The 16311-nt window shown below is 63.7% G+C and overlaps 2 protein-coding genes across 7 annotated transcripts; one reads left to right on the top strand and one right to left on the bottom strand.

Moving 5' to 3' along the window:
• Positions 1-1079: 1079 nt before the first annotated feature.
• TMEM129 (transmembrane protein 129, E3 ubiquitin ligase) lies at positions 1080-7689 on the bottom strand. 2 transcript variants are annotated; one of them, XM_042251752.1, is made up of 4 exons: positions 7546-7689; positions 3371-3845; positions 2733-2892; positions 1080-2602 (listed from the first exon to the last, which is right to left on the bottom strand). In XM_042251752.1, the coding sequence occupies exons 1-4, from the start codon at positions 7562-7564 to the stop codon at positions 2354-2356; spliced, it is 903 nt and encodes a 300-aa protein (XP_042107686.1). In that variant the 5' UTR covers positions 7565-7689; the 3' UTR covers positions 1080-2353. The 2 variants fall into 2 exon arrangements, with proteins under 2 accessions (XP_042107686.1, XP_027827126.2); XM_027971325.3 differs by lacking the exon at positions 7546-7689 and adding an exon at positions 5198-5499.
• Positions 6071-15808, top strand: TACC3 (transforming acidic coiled-coil containing protein 3). Of its 5 annotated transcripts, XM_042251749.1 has the most exons (16): positions 6071-7215; positions 7650-7812; positions 7981-8123; positions 9491-10381; positions 10855-10909; positions 11040-11184; positions 12292-12344; positions 12572-12660; positions 12755-12959; positions 13126-13230; positions 13614-13690; positions 14000-14043; positions 14425-14585; positions 15121-15227; positions 15351-15471; positions 15594-15808. In XM_042251749.1, the coding sequence occupies exons 1-16, from the start codon at positions 7112-7114 to the stop codon at positions 15657-15659; spliced, it is 2529 nt and encodes an 842-aa protein (XP_042107683.1). In that variant the 5' UTR covers positions 6071-7111; the 3' UTR covers positions 15660-15808. The 5 variants fall into 5 exon arrangements, with proteins under 5 accessions (XP_042107683.1, XP_027827121.2, XP_042107685.1 ...); XM_027971320.2 differs by having other exon boundaries at positions 6071-6115; positions 15351-15808; XM_042251751.1 differs by having other exon boundaries at positions 12881-12959; positions 15351-15808.
• Positions 15809-16311: the final 503 nt, after the last annotated feature.

The following is a 16311-nucleotide window of genomic DNA, read 5'->3' as shown; positions in this document are numbered from 1 at the left end:
AAAGAGACTTGGGTTCAATCCCAGGGTTGGGAAGATCTCCTGGAGAAGGAAACGGCAACCCACTCCAGTATTCCAGGCCTGGGAAATCCCAGGGGCAGAGGAGACTGGCGGGCTACAGTCCATGTTTTAGGGAAAAGCCAATTCTCACTCCATGCTGGAACTGTTTTGACAATCATACATAAACCCTGCCTCAGAGAACCCTGCTTCTCTGCCAGACTCTAAAGTGCCTTTTGTTCAGAACCCTGTCCACCAGTAGAAGGCAGGAAGAAATTAGCATATACCCTGCCTGAGGCTTGCAATCCTAGGAGATATTTGCAAGATTACCGGCCTTTTTACGGTTCCCTCACCTCCCCCATCTCTGACCTATGAGAGAATCTGGCATCCCGACCCGAATGACATGGTTGTTTTGAGACAGTCTGCCGCCTTCTCAGTCAGCAGGCTCTCAGAATAAAGTATTCCTTGCCTCAGCACCTCGTCCCAGATTCACTGGCCTACCGTGCAGTGAGCAGAGCGAGCTTGGACTCGGTAACACATGAGGTCACAGAGTCAGACATGACTTAGTGACTAAACTATCAGAGAAGGACTATAATGAAAAAAAAAAATCAAGTATCTCCAAGATAAAGTAAATTCCAGCCCACTGGCTTTCAGTAGGTTGCGTGTACTTTATAAACATGTTCAGGGTCCAGCAGCAGCATAAGGGAGCACAGAGCTTATGCTGCTGAGGAGCTCTCCCAGCCAAGCGGCTGTGCCAGCAGGCTCCACGTGGGACCCAGCAGCAAGCACCCGGCTGCAGGTCTCACCCAGCAGGGCTCACCACCTTGGATCACCAGTGTCCTTCACGTCGGCCCCTGCAGCTGGAGCACACGTGTATGCTAACCCCTCCCCCCACCCCTACCCTCCAGGACCCATCCACAAAGGCTCCCTGGAAGTAAGCTTTTGAGACCCCAGCAAGAAAATCAGGGGAAGATTCCTGAAGAGTCTGCCTCCCTTTATTCTGAAGAAAAGATGCACAATAAAGAGGCCATTTCTAAGACGGCCTCGCCCCAGTTGTTTGAGTATCAGGAGAAACAAAATATTGATAACATCATACTAACGTTTTATTCAATAGCATACCACTTTGCTACAATAAGTATATCTTTATAAAACTAAGTAACCGTCTTTTGTAGAAAAGACAACCCCAGGCCTGGCTCTCCCTTGCCAGAGTTTGAAATTCCAGGCTGAGGCGGGGCATGACTCCTGGCTGCCCTTCTGACGGCTGTCCCCTGTGGGTGCCCCCGGAAGACCATGAATCTGGGCTTGCTCACTTCCAAATCTCTGGGCTCAGTGCAGCCTTGGTTGAGTTCATTCCATCTAACTTGCTTAGAAGGACCATGTTTAGGAGGCTCAGGGCCCCTCCAACAGCCACATTCAAAGCTGTACCCCGGAGCCCAGCACTTCCCCCTGCCCTCCACCTCACCATCCAGAATTGGGGAGGCAGCTGTCATCTCCCTGACTGCCAGGCACTCCCCTTCTGAAGCGGGTGGGCCTGTGGGGAGCCTCACGCTGGGTCCCCACAATCTTGCTGTCTGGATACAAGATGTCGCTGGGCAACCAGGAGTCTGAGACAGCCCATTCCCTGGACTCATGGGAGCACCAGAAGGCACATGGCCACAGGCCCCTCAAAGGGGTGGGCAGCCCCACATGCACTCGGCCAAGGGAAAGGCAGGTGAAAACAGGCCCTGATGGAAAGCCCAAGGCATCTCTGGGTAGGGGGCAGATGGGGGCCACCCCACCCAGGAGGGCGCCCTCGGCTGGCTGCGGTCACCAGGAGGCCCTGGGCAATGCTCGTGCCCTCCACCGCCAGGCTCTGCACTGGGTCTTCAGAGCAGCCTCGTGGGGAGGGCGCCCATGCCGCAGGGCCAGCGGCCAGCCTGGCAGCGTAAGCGTGACAGACTGCAGTCGTAGACAAATCCAAGTCTGTCGTGTAACTGAGGAGCAGTTCAGACTTTTGTGCCCCATACATTTAAGGCAAGCGGCTAGGTTAGGGTCATCTGGGGCAGACCAAGGGGTCGCCCAGAACACAGCTCGGGGGCCACAGAATGCTCTGGAGATGGACCCGACACCATGCTCTGCATGCCCAGCACTGACCCCTGGTCGGAGGAACAGAGAGTGAAGGAGGCAGAGGTGCTGAAGACCACCCCACTGCCAGGGACAGAACTTCAGGAGGAAGGTTCTGCCGAAACCGCAGCCAGGCCCTTCCGCAGCCTCGGGGCACCAGTGAGTCGCTGCACCGAAGATCTGCCCACAGCAGCGCCGAGGAGGGCCCAGAGGCCCGTCTTCCCCTGGAGGCAGCCGCAGGGTCCCCCTAGGGGGCTCAGCGCACGGCGCACACGTCCAGGATGCAGAAGCGCGCGCGGCAGGTGGGGCAGGGCACGCGGCTGGCCAGCCAGGTGTCGGGGCGCTGCGGGTCCTGGCGGCTGGCGAACCACTTGCCCATGCAGGCGAGGCACCACATGGGGCGGCAGCGGCACTGCTGGCACGCGCCCGCGGCCGCCGCCTGGCAGCGCTTCACCAGCTTCACGCTGGCGCGGGCCTGCATGCAGCCGATGCAGGCCTCCAGGTCCTGCGGGCAGGCCGGCGGTCAGAGGGGGCTCGGCCGGGCTGCCTGGGGACGGGGGTCCTGCCCTACCCCAGGAGAGGCGGTCCACGGCGGCCCGGCTGTGGGAACCCACCTCCCCTGCCCAGCCCCCTACCTGGCTGCTGGGGACCGAGTAGGCCGGGTTGACCTCCACCAGGGAGGCGAAGGTCTCCAGGAAGAGGTCGCCCAGGCTCTGGTGGATGACCACGTTGGCCACGCTGCGGATGGGCGCCCGGAGCTTCTCACACAGCTCGCCGTACTCCGTGGAGTTCAGCCTGTAGAGGTGGACGCTGCTGGGCGGGGCCCACTAGAGATGGCCGTGGGTCCAGAGCCCACTGGCCCAGTGCTGCCCATGGGCCTCTCCTTGGGACATGCGGAGGGGCCCGGAGGGTGGGAGAACTGTAGCAGAGGGCCTGGCCCTCGGCAGGTTCAGGCCCAAGACGGGTCCAGGAGGGGCGGGCAGGCCTGCCACAGCCTTAACTAGACAGGAGCACCTCGGCCCCGGCCCAGGCTCAGGGCTGAGGGAGCCACCCAGCATCTGTCCCATACAGTGGCCCCCAGACACCCCCTGTGTGCTCCCGCCGAGGCGCCGGGAAGACAGCTCAGAGCAGGCTGGGAAGAAAGAGGAAACGCAAAGGACCTGAGGGAGGGGCACTCCAGAAGGACCAGCTCCCACCCACCCCGGCCCCTGAGCAACACCAAGAGCGACCAAGGGTGCACCACCCCAGCGGCCCCAGCCGCAGGCCCGCATACCGGATGTCGAAGGCCTGCACGGCAGGGTTGGCGCTGGCCACGCGGATGGTGAGCAGCTGCACGGGCAGATGTGAGTCTGGGGAGAGGTCGTGCTGCTGGGACTCCATCAGGGTCAGGTGCACGTCCTGCTGCTGGGCCACGTGCACGCGGTACGTGGTCACCTTCATCACCCATGTGTCCGTCACGATCACACGGGCACCCGGCACCCCGGTGGCAAACTTGTCAATCCGCCGGAACTCCGTGTTCACGGAGGAAGCCACAGCCCGCCAGCCCGACCGTGGGAGGGCATAGAGGGCCAGGGTGCGGGCCAGGGGGTGGCGGGCCCACCGGTCCCGGGACCAGTAGTAGATCAGGGTGCAGGTGATGGTGGGCAGCATCAACGCTAGCAGGAGGAAGGCCCGCCAGGTCTCCGGGGTCTGGCTGGGGTAGTAGAGCTGCTTTTCCGAGGCTGCAAAGCACATGCCCACATAGTAGCCTAAAAGGGACGGGCAAGCTTCAGCAGAGGTTGGGACTGCCCGGCTGCCAGCCTCCCCAGTACTGACCCTATCCCTTGGTGGGACTGGGGGAGGCCTCTTCCTTTAATCCCCAGCCTTGGATCTGGCTCTCTGCCACGGTCAGCTCCCAGGGCAAGGCCGTGGTACCCCAGGGCAGGTGGGCCTTGTCCAGCTCCATAGCTGACTCAACTGAGTACCTGTCCAGTGAGCAGAAAACATTCTCATCTTACTACTTTAGCTTTGTAAAACCACATATGAGTAGAGGAAATAAAATGAGAAAATCCTAGAAAAGCAAAAATAAGCACAAGGATATGGTGTCACCCAATGCAGAGCTGCCCACAGGCCGTCTTGGGACTGGATCTCAGCCTCTGGGTCCCAGCTACTCTGAGGAAGCAGACCAGAGTATGGCCCATCCCAGAACCGGGACGTCGTGGACCAGACAGTAAACAAACAGTGACAAGAGCAAGGGACATGGGAGCCAGCTCCAGGCCCCTGGTGGCCAGATGGGGGCCAATTTGCATATCAAAGTTAATAACGTGGATACTGACCTGCAGGAAGGGTTTGAAGTTGCAAAAATAGTAATAAATGCTATTGATCAAACTGATACATGATAAGTAACTCATGTGGCAATAAACAACACTTCTCTGAAGTTCCAAAAGGGCTTCTCTAGGACTTCCCAGGCCGTGCAGCGGTTAAGAATCGGCCTGCCAACGCGGAGGACAAGGGTTTGATTTCTGGGCCCGGAAGATCCCACATGCTGCAGAGCAGCTAAGCCCGGTGCCACAACTACTGGAATCTGCGCGCTTTAAGGCTTGCAACAGAGTATCTCCCACGCGACTAGAGAAAGACCTCGGGCAACAACGAAGACCCAGCACACCCGTGAATAAAATTATATATTTTTTAAAGGGTAGGGGTGAGGGTGGGGGCCTTCCCTAGTGTTCAGTGGCAAAGATCCTGCCTGCCAATGCAGGAGATGCGGGTTCGATCCCTGGGTCAGGAAGATCTACTGGAGGCGGAAATGACACTCGACTGCCGTCACCCTCTCTGCCTGCCTTTCCCGCACCCACCTTCCAAAGAGATTGGAACAGGCCACCCCTAGGGGCATCAGTTAACTCATACCTGACCTGTCCGCCGAGAGCCAGCTCACCACTTGCCCCAGTGAGCAGAGCACCCCCTTCCCCAGGGTTCTGAGCTCGCCTCTCCGCCGGGTACCTGCAAGGGGCAGCACTTCCCCGAGCACACGGGCGCTCCCCTCGCAGCCTCGGCTCTCCAGCACGGGACCCCGCCCCCCGTCCCTCCCGCTCCGGGTTCCGGAGGTCGGCGCCCGGCTCACCGAGGGGCAGCAGCGAGTGGCACAGCAGCGTGGCGGCCGTGCGGCGCAGGTGATAGGGCACGAAGGCGGCGTCTTCGCTGCCCAGCCAGCCGGACAGCAGGTTCTGCACCGTGAGCCCGGCCGAGTGGAACTCGGTCGGGGTGAACACGAAGCACACGGCGAACACCAGGTAGGCCAGCGTGAAGGTGACCTCAGGGCTGTCCATCGCGCCGCCGTCGCCGCCGGGAAACCGGCCCGGCGAGGCCCGCCACCCAGCGTAGCGAACCGGCCACAGCGTCCGGGTCCGGTAGGCGCCCGGCGGCGCGGGGCGCTCTGGGAAACGGAGTCCCTGCCCTCGGGGCACTCGCGGGGCGCTCTGGGAGATGGAGTCCCGCGGAGTATTTTGGGAAATGAAGTTCTCGAGCCCCTCGTTCGACACCCGCCCCCCCACACATCGCGAGCCGCCCCTACAGTTCTCGCGAGGGTTTGGCTCTTCCCCCACGACCCGCTTGGGGGCGGCGCTGCACTCGATCCCATTGGCCAGCTGGGGAAACTGAGACTCGGGGGAGAGGCTCTCGGGCCCTAATTTCCGCGCAGCTCAGGCGCGTCCGCACCAAAGCCCGGGATTCCTGGGAGACGGCGGGCTCCGCAGTCACCGTCCACCCGCGTGCGGCCTCCCCTCTAGGCGCGTCAGGAGAACCGCCTTTACTGAGGAATCCGGCGACCGCCGCGCCCAGCGTGCCCTCGCCCCGGAAACGAAACCTCCTAGTGGGCGTGGGCTGGCGTTCTGCCTCCCATTGGCTGTCGGCGCCCCGCGCCCCGCCCCAGCCACGCGCTGATTGGCCGCGCTCGCCAACCGTCGGTATTTGAATCGGCGGCGGGCAGAGGGGCTCCGGAACTCGGCACCTCCCACCCTGGGCTCCGCGCGGCGGCCGACAGGTAAGGGGGCGACGGCGGGGGCCCGGCTCGGGGCTCCGGTCCTGCCTCTTGCCGGGGCTTGGGGCTTTGTCGGCCTGGGTCTGCCTGCCGCGCTGGCGACCTCCCCGCCCCAGACCGGGGCCTATGCCGCCTCCGGCTCCGCCCTCCTCGCGGTCTGGGCCGTTCTCCCGCCGTCCCTCACTCCGCCGGCCCGGCCGCAACCGGGAGCAGAGCAGATGGGCTCCCACCCCCGCCTCCCGGGACGCCCGGTGATTCCGAGCCTGAGTCCACGCGCGCTCGCTGCCCTGCGCCCAGCGCTGGCCTCCCGATCCCCGCCCCTCTGGGTCCAGCCCCACCCGGACCCATCGCCGACTCCTGCCGCACCTGATTCGGCAGACCCCCCTCACCCTAGGTCGCCAGTCCCTCCCCGCCTCCCCGGCCAGCCCTCCTCTTCTCAAAAGACCCCTCCTCTTGAGCAGAAGCCCTCGTCATTAGCAGAAGCCAAACTCCGGAAGGCTGCAGTCATTGTTCTCCCACTTTCCCCAGGGCAAGGAGGAGGTCTGCCAAAAAGGCGTCCTGTCTGCTCTCCGTCCTGTGTCCTGCAGCCATCCAGCCCCCCTCCCCTGTTTACCCAGGTGTTCAGGCTAAACCTCAAGAGTGAGTGGCCCCTAGCTCAGGCTCATCTTTCCCGTCTCCGGACGCAGTGTGTGAGCCCGATGCCAAGAGGGACTGACCACGCCCCCTGGCCCAGTGCCAGAGCCTCTGACCCCACCCCCCACCCCCCTCCCCGCTTCCCTCCTACCCCTCCTGTCGTCCACAGGCAGCCCCTACCCCCAAGCCCTTCGAGGTGGCCTGTCACCCTGACCTCCCCTCTTTTAAAAGCCACCCTTTCTCCCGTGCCTCAGCCACCTGGCCTCCTCAACCACAGTCCCCAGGGTCCCCACCGCCAGCGAGTACCTGTAGTGCCCCCACGAGGCAAATGCCCAGTCCTCTGGTGACTCCTCAGTTGGGAGTGCCATGCCACTGACCATCGTGAGGGCCTCGGGAAGGAGGAATGAGACTCCCCTGGAACCCCTGGGCCTGATTGGAGGCCCCTGGTGGAGACACTCAGCTCCCCACAGGTGACTCCACACCTGCTGCCTGCTGCCTTCTCCACCTCCTCCTCGGCCATGCTGCTGGGCCCTATTGCATTTCTGTCCACGAACTGGGAGGCTGCTCCTCTTGATGGAGGGGCCCAGGCTTCCTCTGCCGCTTCAGTTTCATCACAGATCAGCCCTTATCTGTCTCTGAACTTTTACCCACAAAGTTCAAGTTGTTTTAATCACCTGAGCCTTCCCTCCTGCCCTATTAGCTGAAGGCTCCTCTGGCTCTTACTCCTGGGAGGTGGCAGCTCCCTTGGAGCAAGATGGGGACTGCCTGGCAGAAGACACACTGCCTGAGGTCTGACCCACCTGTGCCGAAGGGGGACATCTCCCTGCAGCACCATGGGTCAGCCCTGTCGCTGTCGCCTATGAGCGTCACTGCCCGCCTGACACCCAACTGCCCGCTTTTCCAGAATGAGTCTGCATATCTTCAGTGACGGAAATGTCACTGGTGACAAAAGTACAGAAAACTGCGACTTCCTGTTTTCACCACCGGAACTTACCGGAAGATCATCTGTTCTCCGTCTGTCACAGAAAGAGAATGTGCCCCCGAAGAGCACAGCCAAAGCTGTGAAGGTGAGCACGCTGGGCCCCTGCATTCGATCCGCCGTGTGTCCCACGAGAGGTCGCCCTGGCACCTGCTTTCCTGGCAACTTACTGCGCTGCCCAGGCAGGGCACGGTGCTGCCCGAGGGGCGTCAAAGACTTGAATTATTGAGCAGGTGCCCTCTTCTCTCCCCAACAGGTGACTTTTCAGACACCTCTGCGGGACCCACAGACACACAGGATCTTAAGTCCCAGCGTGGGCAGCAAGCTCGAAGCCTGTTTTGCTCTGGGCGACCCCACTGGGTTAGGAAACTGCCATCAAATCTACACCCAGAAAGAGAAGTAAGTGTGGGGTTGTCTGACGTGCTGCTGTCGGAAGCCTCCGGGATTCAGCAGAAAAGCTCTGTTCGCAGAGCCTGCCACACCCGGTTAGGCTCCTCCTGGGCTCTGCTGTGTGTCCTGCGTGGCCCGAAGCACCTCAGAAACCGTTTGTTGCTGGAAAAGTGAGTGATGGGACGGCGGAGGCACAGACTCCACATTCAGCTCCTCTGTTGGGCTCTTGCCAGCAGATGGATTGGTTTCTGTTCCTCTAACTTCATGAAGTGCCCTGGCGGACTCTCCAAAGGGGGTGCTCTGCAGCTGTGTTAGCACTCTTGGGGAATCTCCTGTGCTCAGCAGCAAGCCTGGGAGAGGGCTTACGGACATTCCTTGTTGCTAAAGGCATAGGAGCTGTCTGTTGGGTGATCCAGTTTGATGAATCAGATTGGAAACACTTGACTTTGACCAGCAGGAGCGTCTTTGCAGCCTCACCTGCCATTAGGTGTTTGGCTGGGTGTGGCGGTCAGCTCAGTGAACACCCAGGCTTTCCTGCCTCTTTCTAGAGATGGGGACCCTGGTGGCAGCTCTTCACCCCAAATTAGGCTGAATTTACCCAGCGAGTGCCCCCAAGGGACCCACTGAGTGCCCCCAAGGGACCCACTGAATCCAGCGTGGGAAGGGGCCTCACTAGCATAAAAGTCAGCCTCATTCTGACTTTTATCGACTTACATGGTTTAAAGCTTGCTTTTTCTTTTAAACTGACTTTAGATGTGCAGAGAAAGGTGTAAAAGCAGAATCTCTCCAGAGCACCCTTCACCTCACTCACATAAGACATCCCTGGGCTGCATTCCCACCTCCCCTTGGGTGGAAATTCCTCGCACCTGAATCCCCTCCACCCAGGTCTCCTCACTGCTCTTCAGCTGAATGAGAGTAGAGTGACTCGAATACTGTCTGCTCATCAGAGCCCACAGAGAGGGAGGCCAGGCTACTGAGGCGCCAGCTCTGAGCCGCTCCAGCTGCAGGGAGCTGGGGTCCTGCTTCTCCTGAAGGCCACGGCCTCCACCTGGCCTTCCTCGCCAGTGGGGAGCCTGAGCCTCGCGTGCACTGACTCTCCCTGATGACACAGCGGTCCCCAGCCGGAAGGGGGAAATGGGCTGCTGCGGGGAAGCCCAGCTCTGACCGCCGTTGGTCGGGTTTCTGCTCTTGTCCCCTGCGTCTCCGGGGCCAGCCAGCAATGACTTGTGGGAATGTTCTTGTGAAAGCTGGTCCCAAGGAGGGCGTTGACGCAATGCTTCTTATTTTTGTATTTAGTTAATGTTTTCACATGGACTAAAATCTAACTAAAGTCCTAACTGGTCCGTTAGTGTTAACTAAGTTTGTTTTCTGAAAAGTCAACAGTTCACCAAGGAAACAGACACCAAAACGACCCATGGAATTCTCCAGAAGCCAGTACTGGTCAACGCCGAGCCACCTTCAGAGGGCATGAGACCAGCCTCCGAAGACCAGCCTCCTGGTGGGCCCCCCTCAGCTCCCCTGGTCAGCCTGGGCCCCTCAAACTCTTCCCAGATACCAGAGAGTGTTGAAAACCCCGAGGCCTCCCGAGGACCAGCGCCCGGCAGCCCTGAGTGCACCCAGGAGGAGCACGTCCACCCTCGGCCCTCAGAGGAGAGCATGCCCTTCGGGCCCGCGGCTCCAGAACAGCCCCCCACGGTGGCGTCCCAGGACGCGGCAGAGGACCAACTCAGCACTACGGAAGGAGACTTGGAGGGGATCCCTGGTCCCCCGACTGGGCCCACCTCGCCCTCTGGTGCCCACCCTGGAGAAAAACCCCTCGTGGGCCTGCCTGGGGCGGCCCCAGCGGGCTCCGTGGACGCCACCGGCTGCGAGGACACGGCCCTGACTGGCCCCAGAGAGGCTGCAGGGGCCACACGCCCCGGTGCTCAGGCGGAGGAGGCCTGTGGCCAGGCCGCTGGCTCTCTGAGGAGTGGCCCCGTCCAGCTGGAGTTCGACTTCTCCGATGCCACCAGCAAAAGGTCGCCCCCACTGCGGAAACGAGGGAAGGTCCTGGGTCTCAAGCCCCCCTCAAGGAGACCAGAGGCGAGGCCCGGAAAGGCCCCCCTGGAGGCGGACAAGGGTTGCGAGCTCGCTCTCCGTGAGTCCGACGGCCCGAGCAGGGATGAGCCGGACGACCCAGACTGTAACCCGGCCACAGACAGTGGAGAGGCCCGGCCCCCGGAGCACCTGCAGAGCGGCCAGGCCGCAGAGGCCTTGTCTCTGAGCCGGTGAGCACGGGCTGGTGGTCCTCCAGGGCAGGCGTGAGACCAGAGATGTCGCGTGTCCCCCAGGTGGGGGCCCTGGGGACCAGCAGGGGAGCATCCCTTCACTGCGGGCACCCTGGGGACAGGTGGGGTGCTCGTGTAGTCCAGGAGGGCCGTCTGCGCCTCGGCCTCCCACCACCCGCTCCCAGGGGTGGGCTCGATGCTGAGCGTGGGCCTCAGCCTCCCGGGCTGGCTTCTGTTGCCATTTCCCAGCAGCCATAGGATTCACTTCCTTTTGCTTTTACTTGAGTTGAAACGACCTCAGGGCTGTCTGCCCACTCCTGAGGAGCGTGATTCTTGTGCAGGCAAGGTTGGGCGGGATGGCTTTGTGGGGCCCCCGATGCGGCCCTGAGCCTGGCTTCTAGGGGAGGGGTCGCAGGACCCCAGCAGCTCGGAGCTGGGGGTGGGCTCAGGCCCTGCTGACCCCGTCTCTTCAGGCCGGCGTGCTCAGATGACACACCCGGGACGAGGACGCCAGAAGCAGCGGGCGAGGTACGGGCGCAGCCACCACGCCTGCGGGCGCCGCTGGCAGAGGGAGGCTGGTGGGGAGGGCACGCTGCTCCCCTGCTGCCCTGCTCCCCTTGTTTCGGCCAGCCCTGCAGTGACCCCACGTCCCTTTTAGGGGGGGACCACAGGCTCTTCAGGGGGGTCGGCGCCCCTCAGCAGCCCAAGCAGCAAGCCACAGACTGCACACCCACCCCCCACCGAGAGCGAGCCGGAGCCCACCCTGGACCTGAGTGGGGAGCAGTTCCGGGACCCCGCGGAGGGTATGTGGTCGGCCGTCCTCAGCGCGGGAGGCAGCAGGCCGCCGAGCCGGGTGGGCTGTACGAACCGAGGTCCCTGGAGAGGGGGAGCCACCTGCCCCCAGAGACAGGCTGAGCCGCCTTAGTGCAGCCAGGGCCTTTCAGGGCAGGAGAGCTCGCGGGTCTCCGTCCCGTGAAGACCCCAGGCCTGAGGCAGGCAGGGCACGGGCCGAGGGTCTCTGGGGGGCTCTCTGTGGGGTCCTCACCGTGCCAGCGGGGCTGGGAGCCGGGAGGAGCCTCCCTCTGCCCCAGGGGCCCTGGCGTCACGTGTCCCTTCCTGTTGATGGCGCTTTGCCTCGGGTCAGGGTGAGTCGGGGCTTCTCTCCTGGCCGAGCAGCGCCCCCGCTGTGGATGGCGCCTCGTCTCCTTCCACTGCTGCTCTGGCCCTCGGGGATGAGCTGCCCGGAGCGCGTGCACTGCTGTCTGTCTCTGGGCGGGGGCCCAGCCTGGCTCCGCGGGGTCTGAGGTCCGGGCTGTGGCTGCGTGGTAGGTTTGCTCCCTGATGCTGAGCGGCGCTCGTGCTCCTGACCTTCCTATGCTCAGGTTCTTTGCCTGGTTTTACTCGGACTATTTTTGTTGTCACGCTGTTGCGACTCTAATATGATCCAGAGAAGAGCTGCTCCTCAGGCACATGGCTTGCGGAGGCTGCCTTCACTCTCTCGATGGCGTCTTCAGGGGTGCAGACGTCCACGCTCAACCCCAGCTCGCTCTGCGCCGCTCGGGCTCCTGGTGTCAGCTTTAAATCTTTGTCTATGCATCAGCCACCCTTGGGATTTTAAGCAGATTTCAGACTATCAGATAGTAAAGAACTCCTCCGTGGCGGTTCTCAACCAGGGCGACCTGGCCCCCAGGGAACATTTCTGTGACGCCCCCGAACCCTCCAGCCCCAGGCACCCTGAGCAACCCTGCTCTACAGCAAAGAACACTTGGTGCCCGGGGAGGGGTGCTGTGCTGGGCACAGCCAAGTGCCAGGCTGGGGGGCACACGGCTGACCTGGCCTTGCCTCACTGAGGCCCATGGGGGGCGGGCAGCCTGTGGCGGGCAGGGGGTGGCTGCTGACCCTCCTCTCAGTCCTAGGCGCAGGGGCCGAGGTGGACTACCTGGAGCAGTTTGGAGCATCCTCGGTGAGTACCCAGCATTGCTGCGGCCCCGCTGCCTGGGAGCAGGCTCTGCGTCCCTGGAGGCGGTGTCCCCCCCGGCCCTTCGCTGCAGCCACTCTTCCCAGCGCACTCCTGCCCCCAGCCCCCAGACCACTTGGCTCAGGCCCCAGAGGCATGTCCTGCGGGCTGGGCTCCCCTGAGGGATGGGGCAGGCACACTGGGGAGACTGCTGACCCTGCCCCCCCTCTTAGTTTAAAGAGTCAGCCCTGAGGAAGCAGTCACTGTACCTTAACTTCGACCCGCTCCTGCAGGACAGTCCCCGGAGGCTGGCACCCAGCAGGTACGCCCCACTGGTGGCAGGGGCAGGCAGGGGCGGGGGCTGGGCCCGCCTGGGGGCCCATTTGGTGAGCAGGCGTGCTCCTGTGTGCCCACAGCAGCGGCGGGCAGCCTGACGGGCCGCGGGGCCCACCTGTCCCGAGCACGGGCCTTCTGACCTCCGAGGAGTGCCCCGGGCTCATGCAGACGGCGGGCAGCTTCTCTCCCGGTCTCTGTGCTCACAGTGTGGACGCGCCTCCCTCTGGAAGCCCTCCGGAGGCCCAGCTGCTCGACCTGGACTTCCCAGGAGCCCCTGGCGTCCCTGTAAGTGCCTCCTCTCCTCTGCTTTAGAGACAGGTGTATACTAAGGACCCGGCCTCACGGGGTGGGTGGGGGCCGACGCACTGCCTCTGGCCGCGCTGTGCTGTGGGGAACCGGGGGGTGGAGGGCCACGCAGGGGAGCTCACGGCCCTGCCGGTCTCTCCCGCAGATGCCTGGCCCGCCTCCGTGTGGCCTCGGACCCGGGGCTCCACTGCTGCCGGTGGGGCCGATCGTGGACGTGCTGCAGTACAGCCAGAAGGACCTGGACTTGGCGGTGAGCATGCGGGCGGGGCGGGGGTGGGCAGCATCACAGGCTCCACTCGCTGCGCCAGAACCGGGTGGTCCGGCAGCTGGGCGTCCTGTTTCCGCCCCCACGTGTGTCATGGAACCCGTAGCATGAGGGTCTGCGCCGTCCCGGGAGAGCGCCCCCCAGCCTCCTCACTGGTGAGGGGACGAGGCCGGGTTGATGTCTAAGGTGGTGGAGGCCTGGGCTGGACCCTGCGGCGCCCAGCACCTCCCACCCGCCTCAGGCTGCCCCGCCCCCCCCCCGCCCCTCCCGTGCTGGGAAGCGTCCCCGCGCAGGACGTCCACCAAGTGGGGCGGGAGACGTCAGCGCGGGGAGCGGCCCTGGGCCAACGCGGGCGTGTGACCACGCAGGTGGAGGCCACGCAGAAGGAGAACGAGGTGCTGCGGGGCAAGTGCGCGGCGCTGCAGGAGAGGCTCCTGGAGATGGGGTGAGGGCGGCGGCGCGGGCGCGGGCGCGGGGCGCGGCGCGGGCGCGGCGCGGCGCGGGGCGCGGCGCGGGCGCGGGGCGCGGCGCGGGGCGCGGGGCGCGGGGCGCGGGGCGCGGCGCGGCGCCCCCCTCCACCCCTCCCCTCCACCCCTCCACCCCTCCACTCTCCTCCCACCCCTCCACTCTCCTCCCACCCCTCCACTCTCCTCCCACCCCTCCACTCTCCTCCCACCCCTCCACTCTCCTCCCACCCCTCCACTCTCCTCCCACCCCTCCACTCTCCTCCCACCCCTCCACTCTCCTCCCACAGGAAGATCATGGACAGCTTTGAGGGGACTGTCTACCAGGTGATGGGTGAGTGCCGCCCCCTGCCCCCTGCCCCCTGCCCCCTGCCCCCTGCCCCTGCCCCCTGCCCCCTGCATCAGGGGTGGGGGTGGCAACACAGCGGGCAGGTTGGGTCCCTTCCCTGACGCTGCAGTGTCCACCCTGCCCTGGGGGCTGTGCGTCCCCCGGCAACCTCCGTGGACATTGGGCACTAGCCGTGTCCAGGCTGGAAGCCCCGAGTGTGGGACAGGCCTGGGCTCACTGCCAGCTGCCTTGGTTTCTGGGCGGAGCTGGTGTTAAGGAGACAGCTGTTTTCTGGGCATTTGGAGCCCTAAGGGTCCGCCCTGGGAGGTCCCGAGAGAGGCAGACACCCTGCCGCCCGCCAATCCGAGGTGCTGGTCTCTCCTCCAGAGGAATCTCAGAAACAGAAGGAGCTCGCCAAGGCCGAAATGCAGAAGGTCCTGAAGGAGAAAGCGCAGCTGGCGGCCGACCTGCACTCTATGGAGAAGTCTTTCTCCGACCTCTTTAAGCGGTTTGAGAAGCAGAAGGAGGTGATCGAAGGCTACCGCACGGTGGGTGCTGGGCCAGCCTGGGGCCCGGGGAGGGGCGGGGGCCCTGCAGGAGGAGGGGCTGAGCATAGCCCCGGTGCGGAGCCTGGCAAGAAGCGAGAGGCAGGCCCGCAGGTGGGGCCCGGCTCAGCCCTGCCTCTGCCTGCACCCTGGGCTCTTGGCTTGTCACCTGCAACAGGACACGGTGCCCTCGAGGCGTCCGTGTGGGCCTTCGCGGAGACTGCGGGCCTGTGCTGGTTGCTGCGCTGTCCCCACCGCCACGCGGCAGGGCACCCAGCCCCCAGAGCCCGGGGCTCGGGGAACGAGACAGGCTGTTCCAGGGCCTGGTGCCTGACCCAGGTTCCCCCACAGTGCCTGGACAGAGCCCCCGTGGCAGGGCCCTGAGGGGCGGGCAGGGTCCCGGGTGGGGGTCAGGGAGGCCTGGGCTGTCTGCAGGGAAACAGGCGGGCTGCTCCCACGTGGCCTTTTCTACGGCTGCTCCACGAACCCCCAAAGAGCTGGGCCTCGGCTCAGGGCTCAGCGTCCATCTTCCTCCCAGAATGAAGAGTCTCTGAAGAAGTGTGTCGAGGATTACATAGAGAGGGTGGAGAAGGAGGCCCAGAAGTACCAGGCGCTGAAGGCCCAGGCGGAGGAGAAGCTCCAGCAGTGCGTGGGGAGGCGGTGCTCGGTGGGGTCAGGATGGGGGCGCGGGGCTCGGGGACGCGGGCGAGCAGGAGCCTAGGGGCGTCTGGCCCGCCTGCGGCTCAGCCAGGCCCTCTGCTGCTCCAGGGCAAGCGAGGAGATCGCCCAGGTGCGCAGCAAGGCCCAGACGGACGCTCTGGCGCTGCAGGCGGTCCTGAGGAAAGAGCAGATGCGTGTCCACTCCCTGGAGAAGGTGGTGGAGCAGAAGGTGGGTGCAGGGTCCCTAGGCCAGCAGGGGCGGGGGTGGGCAGCCCTCGCAGCTCGGGAAGGCTCGGGGGCGCCAGGCTCCAGGCACTGCGGGAAACCCAGGGGCGCAACTCTCCTCTTCAGACTAAGGAGAATGATGAGCTGACCAGGATCTGTGATGACCTCATCTCCAAGATGAAGAGAATCTGACCCGGCAGCCCTGACCTTGCTGTCTTCCCTCTGTGTGTGTGTCTGTCTGTCTAGGTTTTCCTTCTCTACTGACGTCGATTCTTATTTCAGTTTGTTTTTAAACTAGGTTGCTTTCGGAAAAAACTAAATAAAGTTTCTCTTAAATCTAAGCAATAGAGCTGTCCTGGCCTTCATTAAAGGGGCAGTTTCTGGCTGATCTGACCACAGCCGCTGTCCCTTCGATGCCTTCTCTCCGTCCCTGCCCGCACCTCGCAGCTGCCCGGCCAGCCACCAGCACCTCCTGGGTGTCGGCTGAGCGGGCCCCAGTCCCCCAGTCCCCCAGTCCCCCTGGCCAGCCACGTGGTGCTGGGGTGGACGCTGTCTGCATCAACCACAGGTCTCGCAGACCAGTGCCTTCGTGGAAGAAAGGCAGCCGCGGCAGGGGTCGGCTGTGTCCCAGTGAGGGCTGCCGGCCCCGCAGTGGGACGCTCACAGGGGTGGGGGGTGTCATGACCGGCAGTTCCCAGCTGCCCCCCTCCTGGCTGGAAGCCCCCAGTCTCCTGAGACCCAGGAAGACGCCGTGCGTGGAAACTCAAGGGCAAGGGGTCTCCACAGCAGGGGGTCTCCCTGCAGAGCCCTGCCAGACATTCAACGCTCCTGACGGAGGAAAGGC

The sequence above is a fragment of the Ovis aries genome, chromosome 6 (genome assembly GCF_016772045.2).
Source record: "Ovis aries strain OAR_USU_Benz2616 breed Rambouillet chromosome 6, ARS-UI_Ramb_v3.0, whole genome shotgun sequence".
Lineage (NCBI taxonomy): Eukaryota > Metazoa > Chordata > Mammalia > Artiodactyla > Bovidae > Ovis > Ovis aries.
The sequence above is the reverse complement of the archived record's forward strand: the minus strand, read 5'-3'. Positions and strand labels throughout refer to the sequence as shown.

Coding starts and splice junctions, on each gene's coding strand:
- TMEM129 (XM_027971325.3), bottom strand. CDS start 5,402: ATGGACAGCCCTGAGGTCACCTTCACGCTGGCCTACCTGGTGTTCGCC. Junction 3,846..5,197: donor CCACTCGCTGCTGCCCCTCG/GTGAGCCGGGCG, acceptor CGTCCCTTTTAG/GCTACTATGTGGGCATGTGC. Junction 2,893..3,370: donor GTGCAGGCCTTCGACATCCG/GTATGCGGGCCT, acceptor CCACCTCTACAG/GCTGAACTCCACGGAGTACG.
- TACC3 (XM_042251747.1), top strand. CDS start 7,112: ATGCCACTGACCATCGTGAGGGCCTCGGGAAGGAGGAATGAGACTCCC. Junction 13,231..13,613: donor AGAAGGACCTGGACTTGGCG/GTGAGCATGCGG, acceptor GTGACCACGCAG/GTGGAGGCCACGCAGAAGGA. Junction 14,586..15,120: donor TGATCGAAGGCTACCGCACG/GTGGGTGCTGGG, acceptor TCTTCCTCCCAG/AATGAAGAGTCTCTGAAGAA.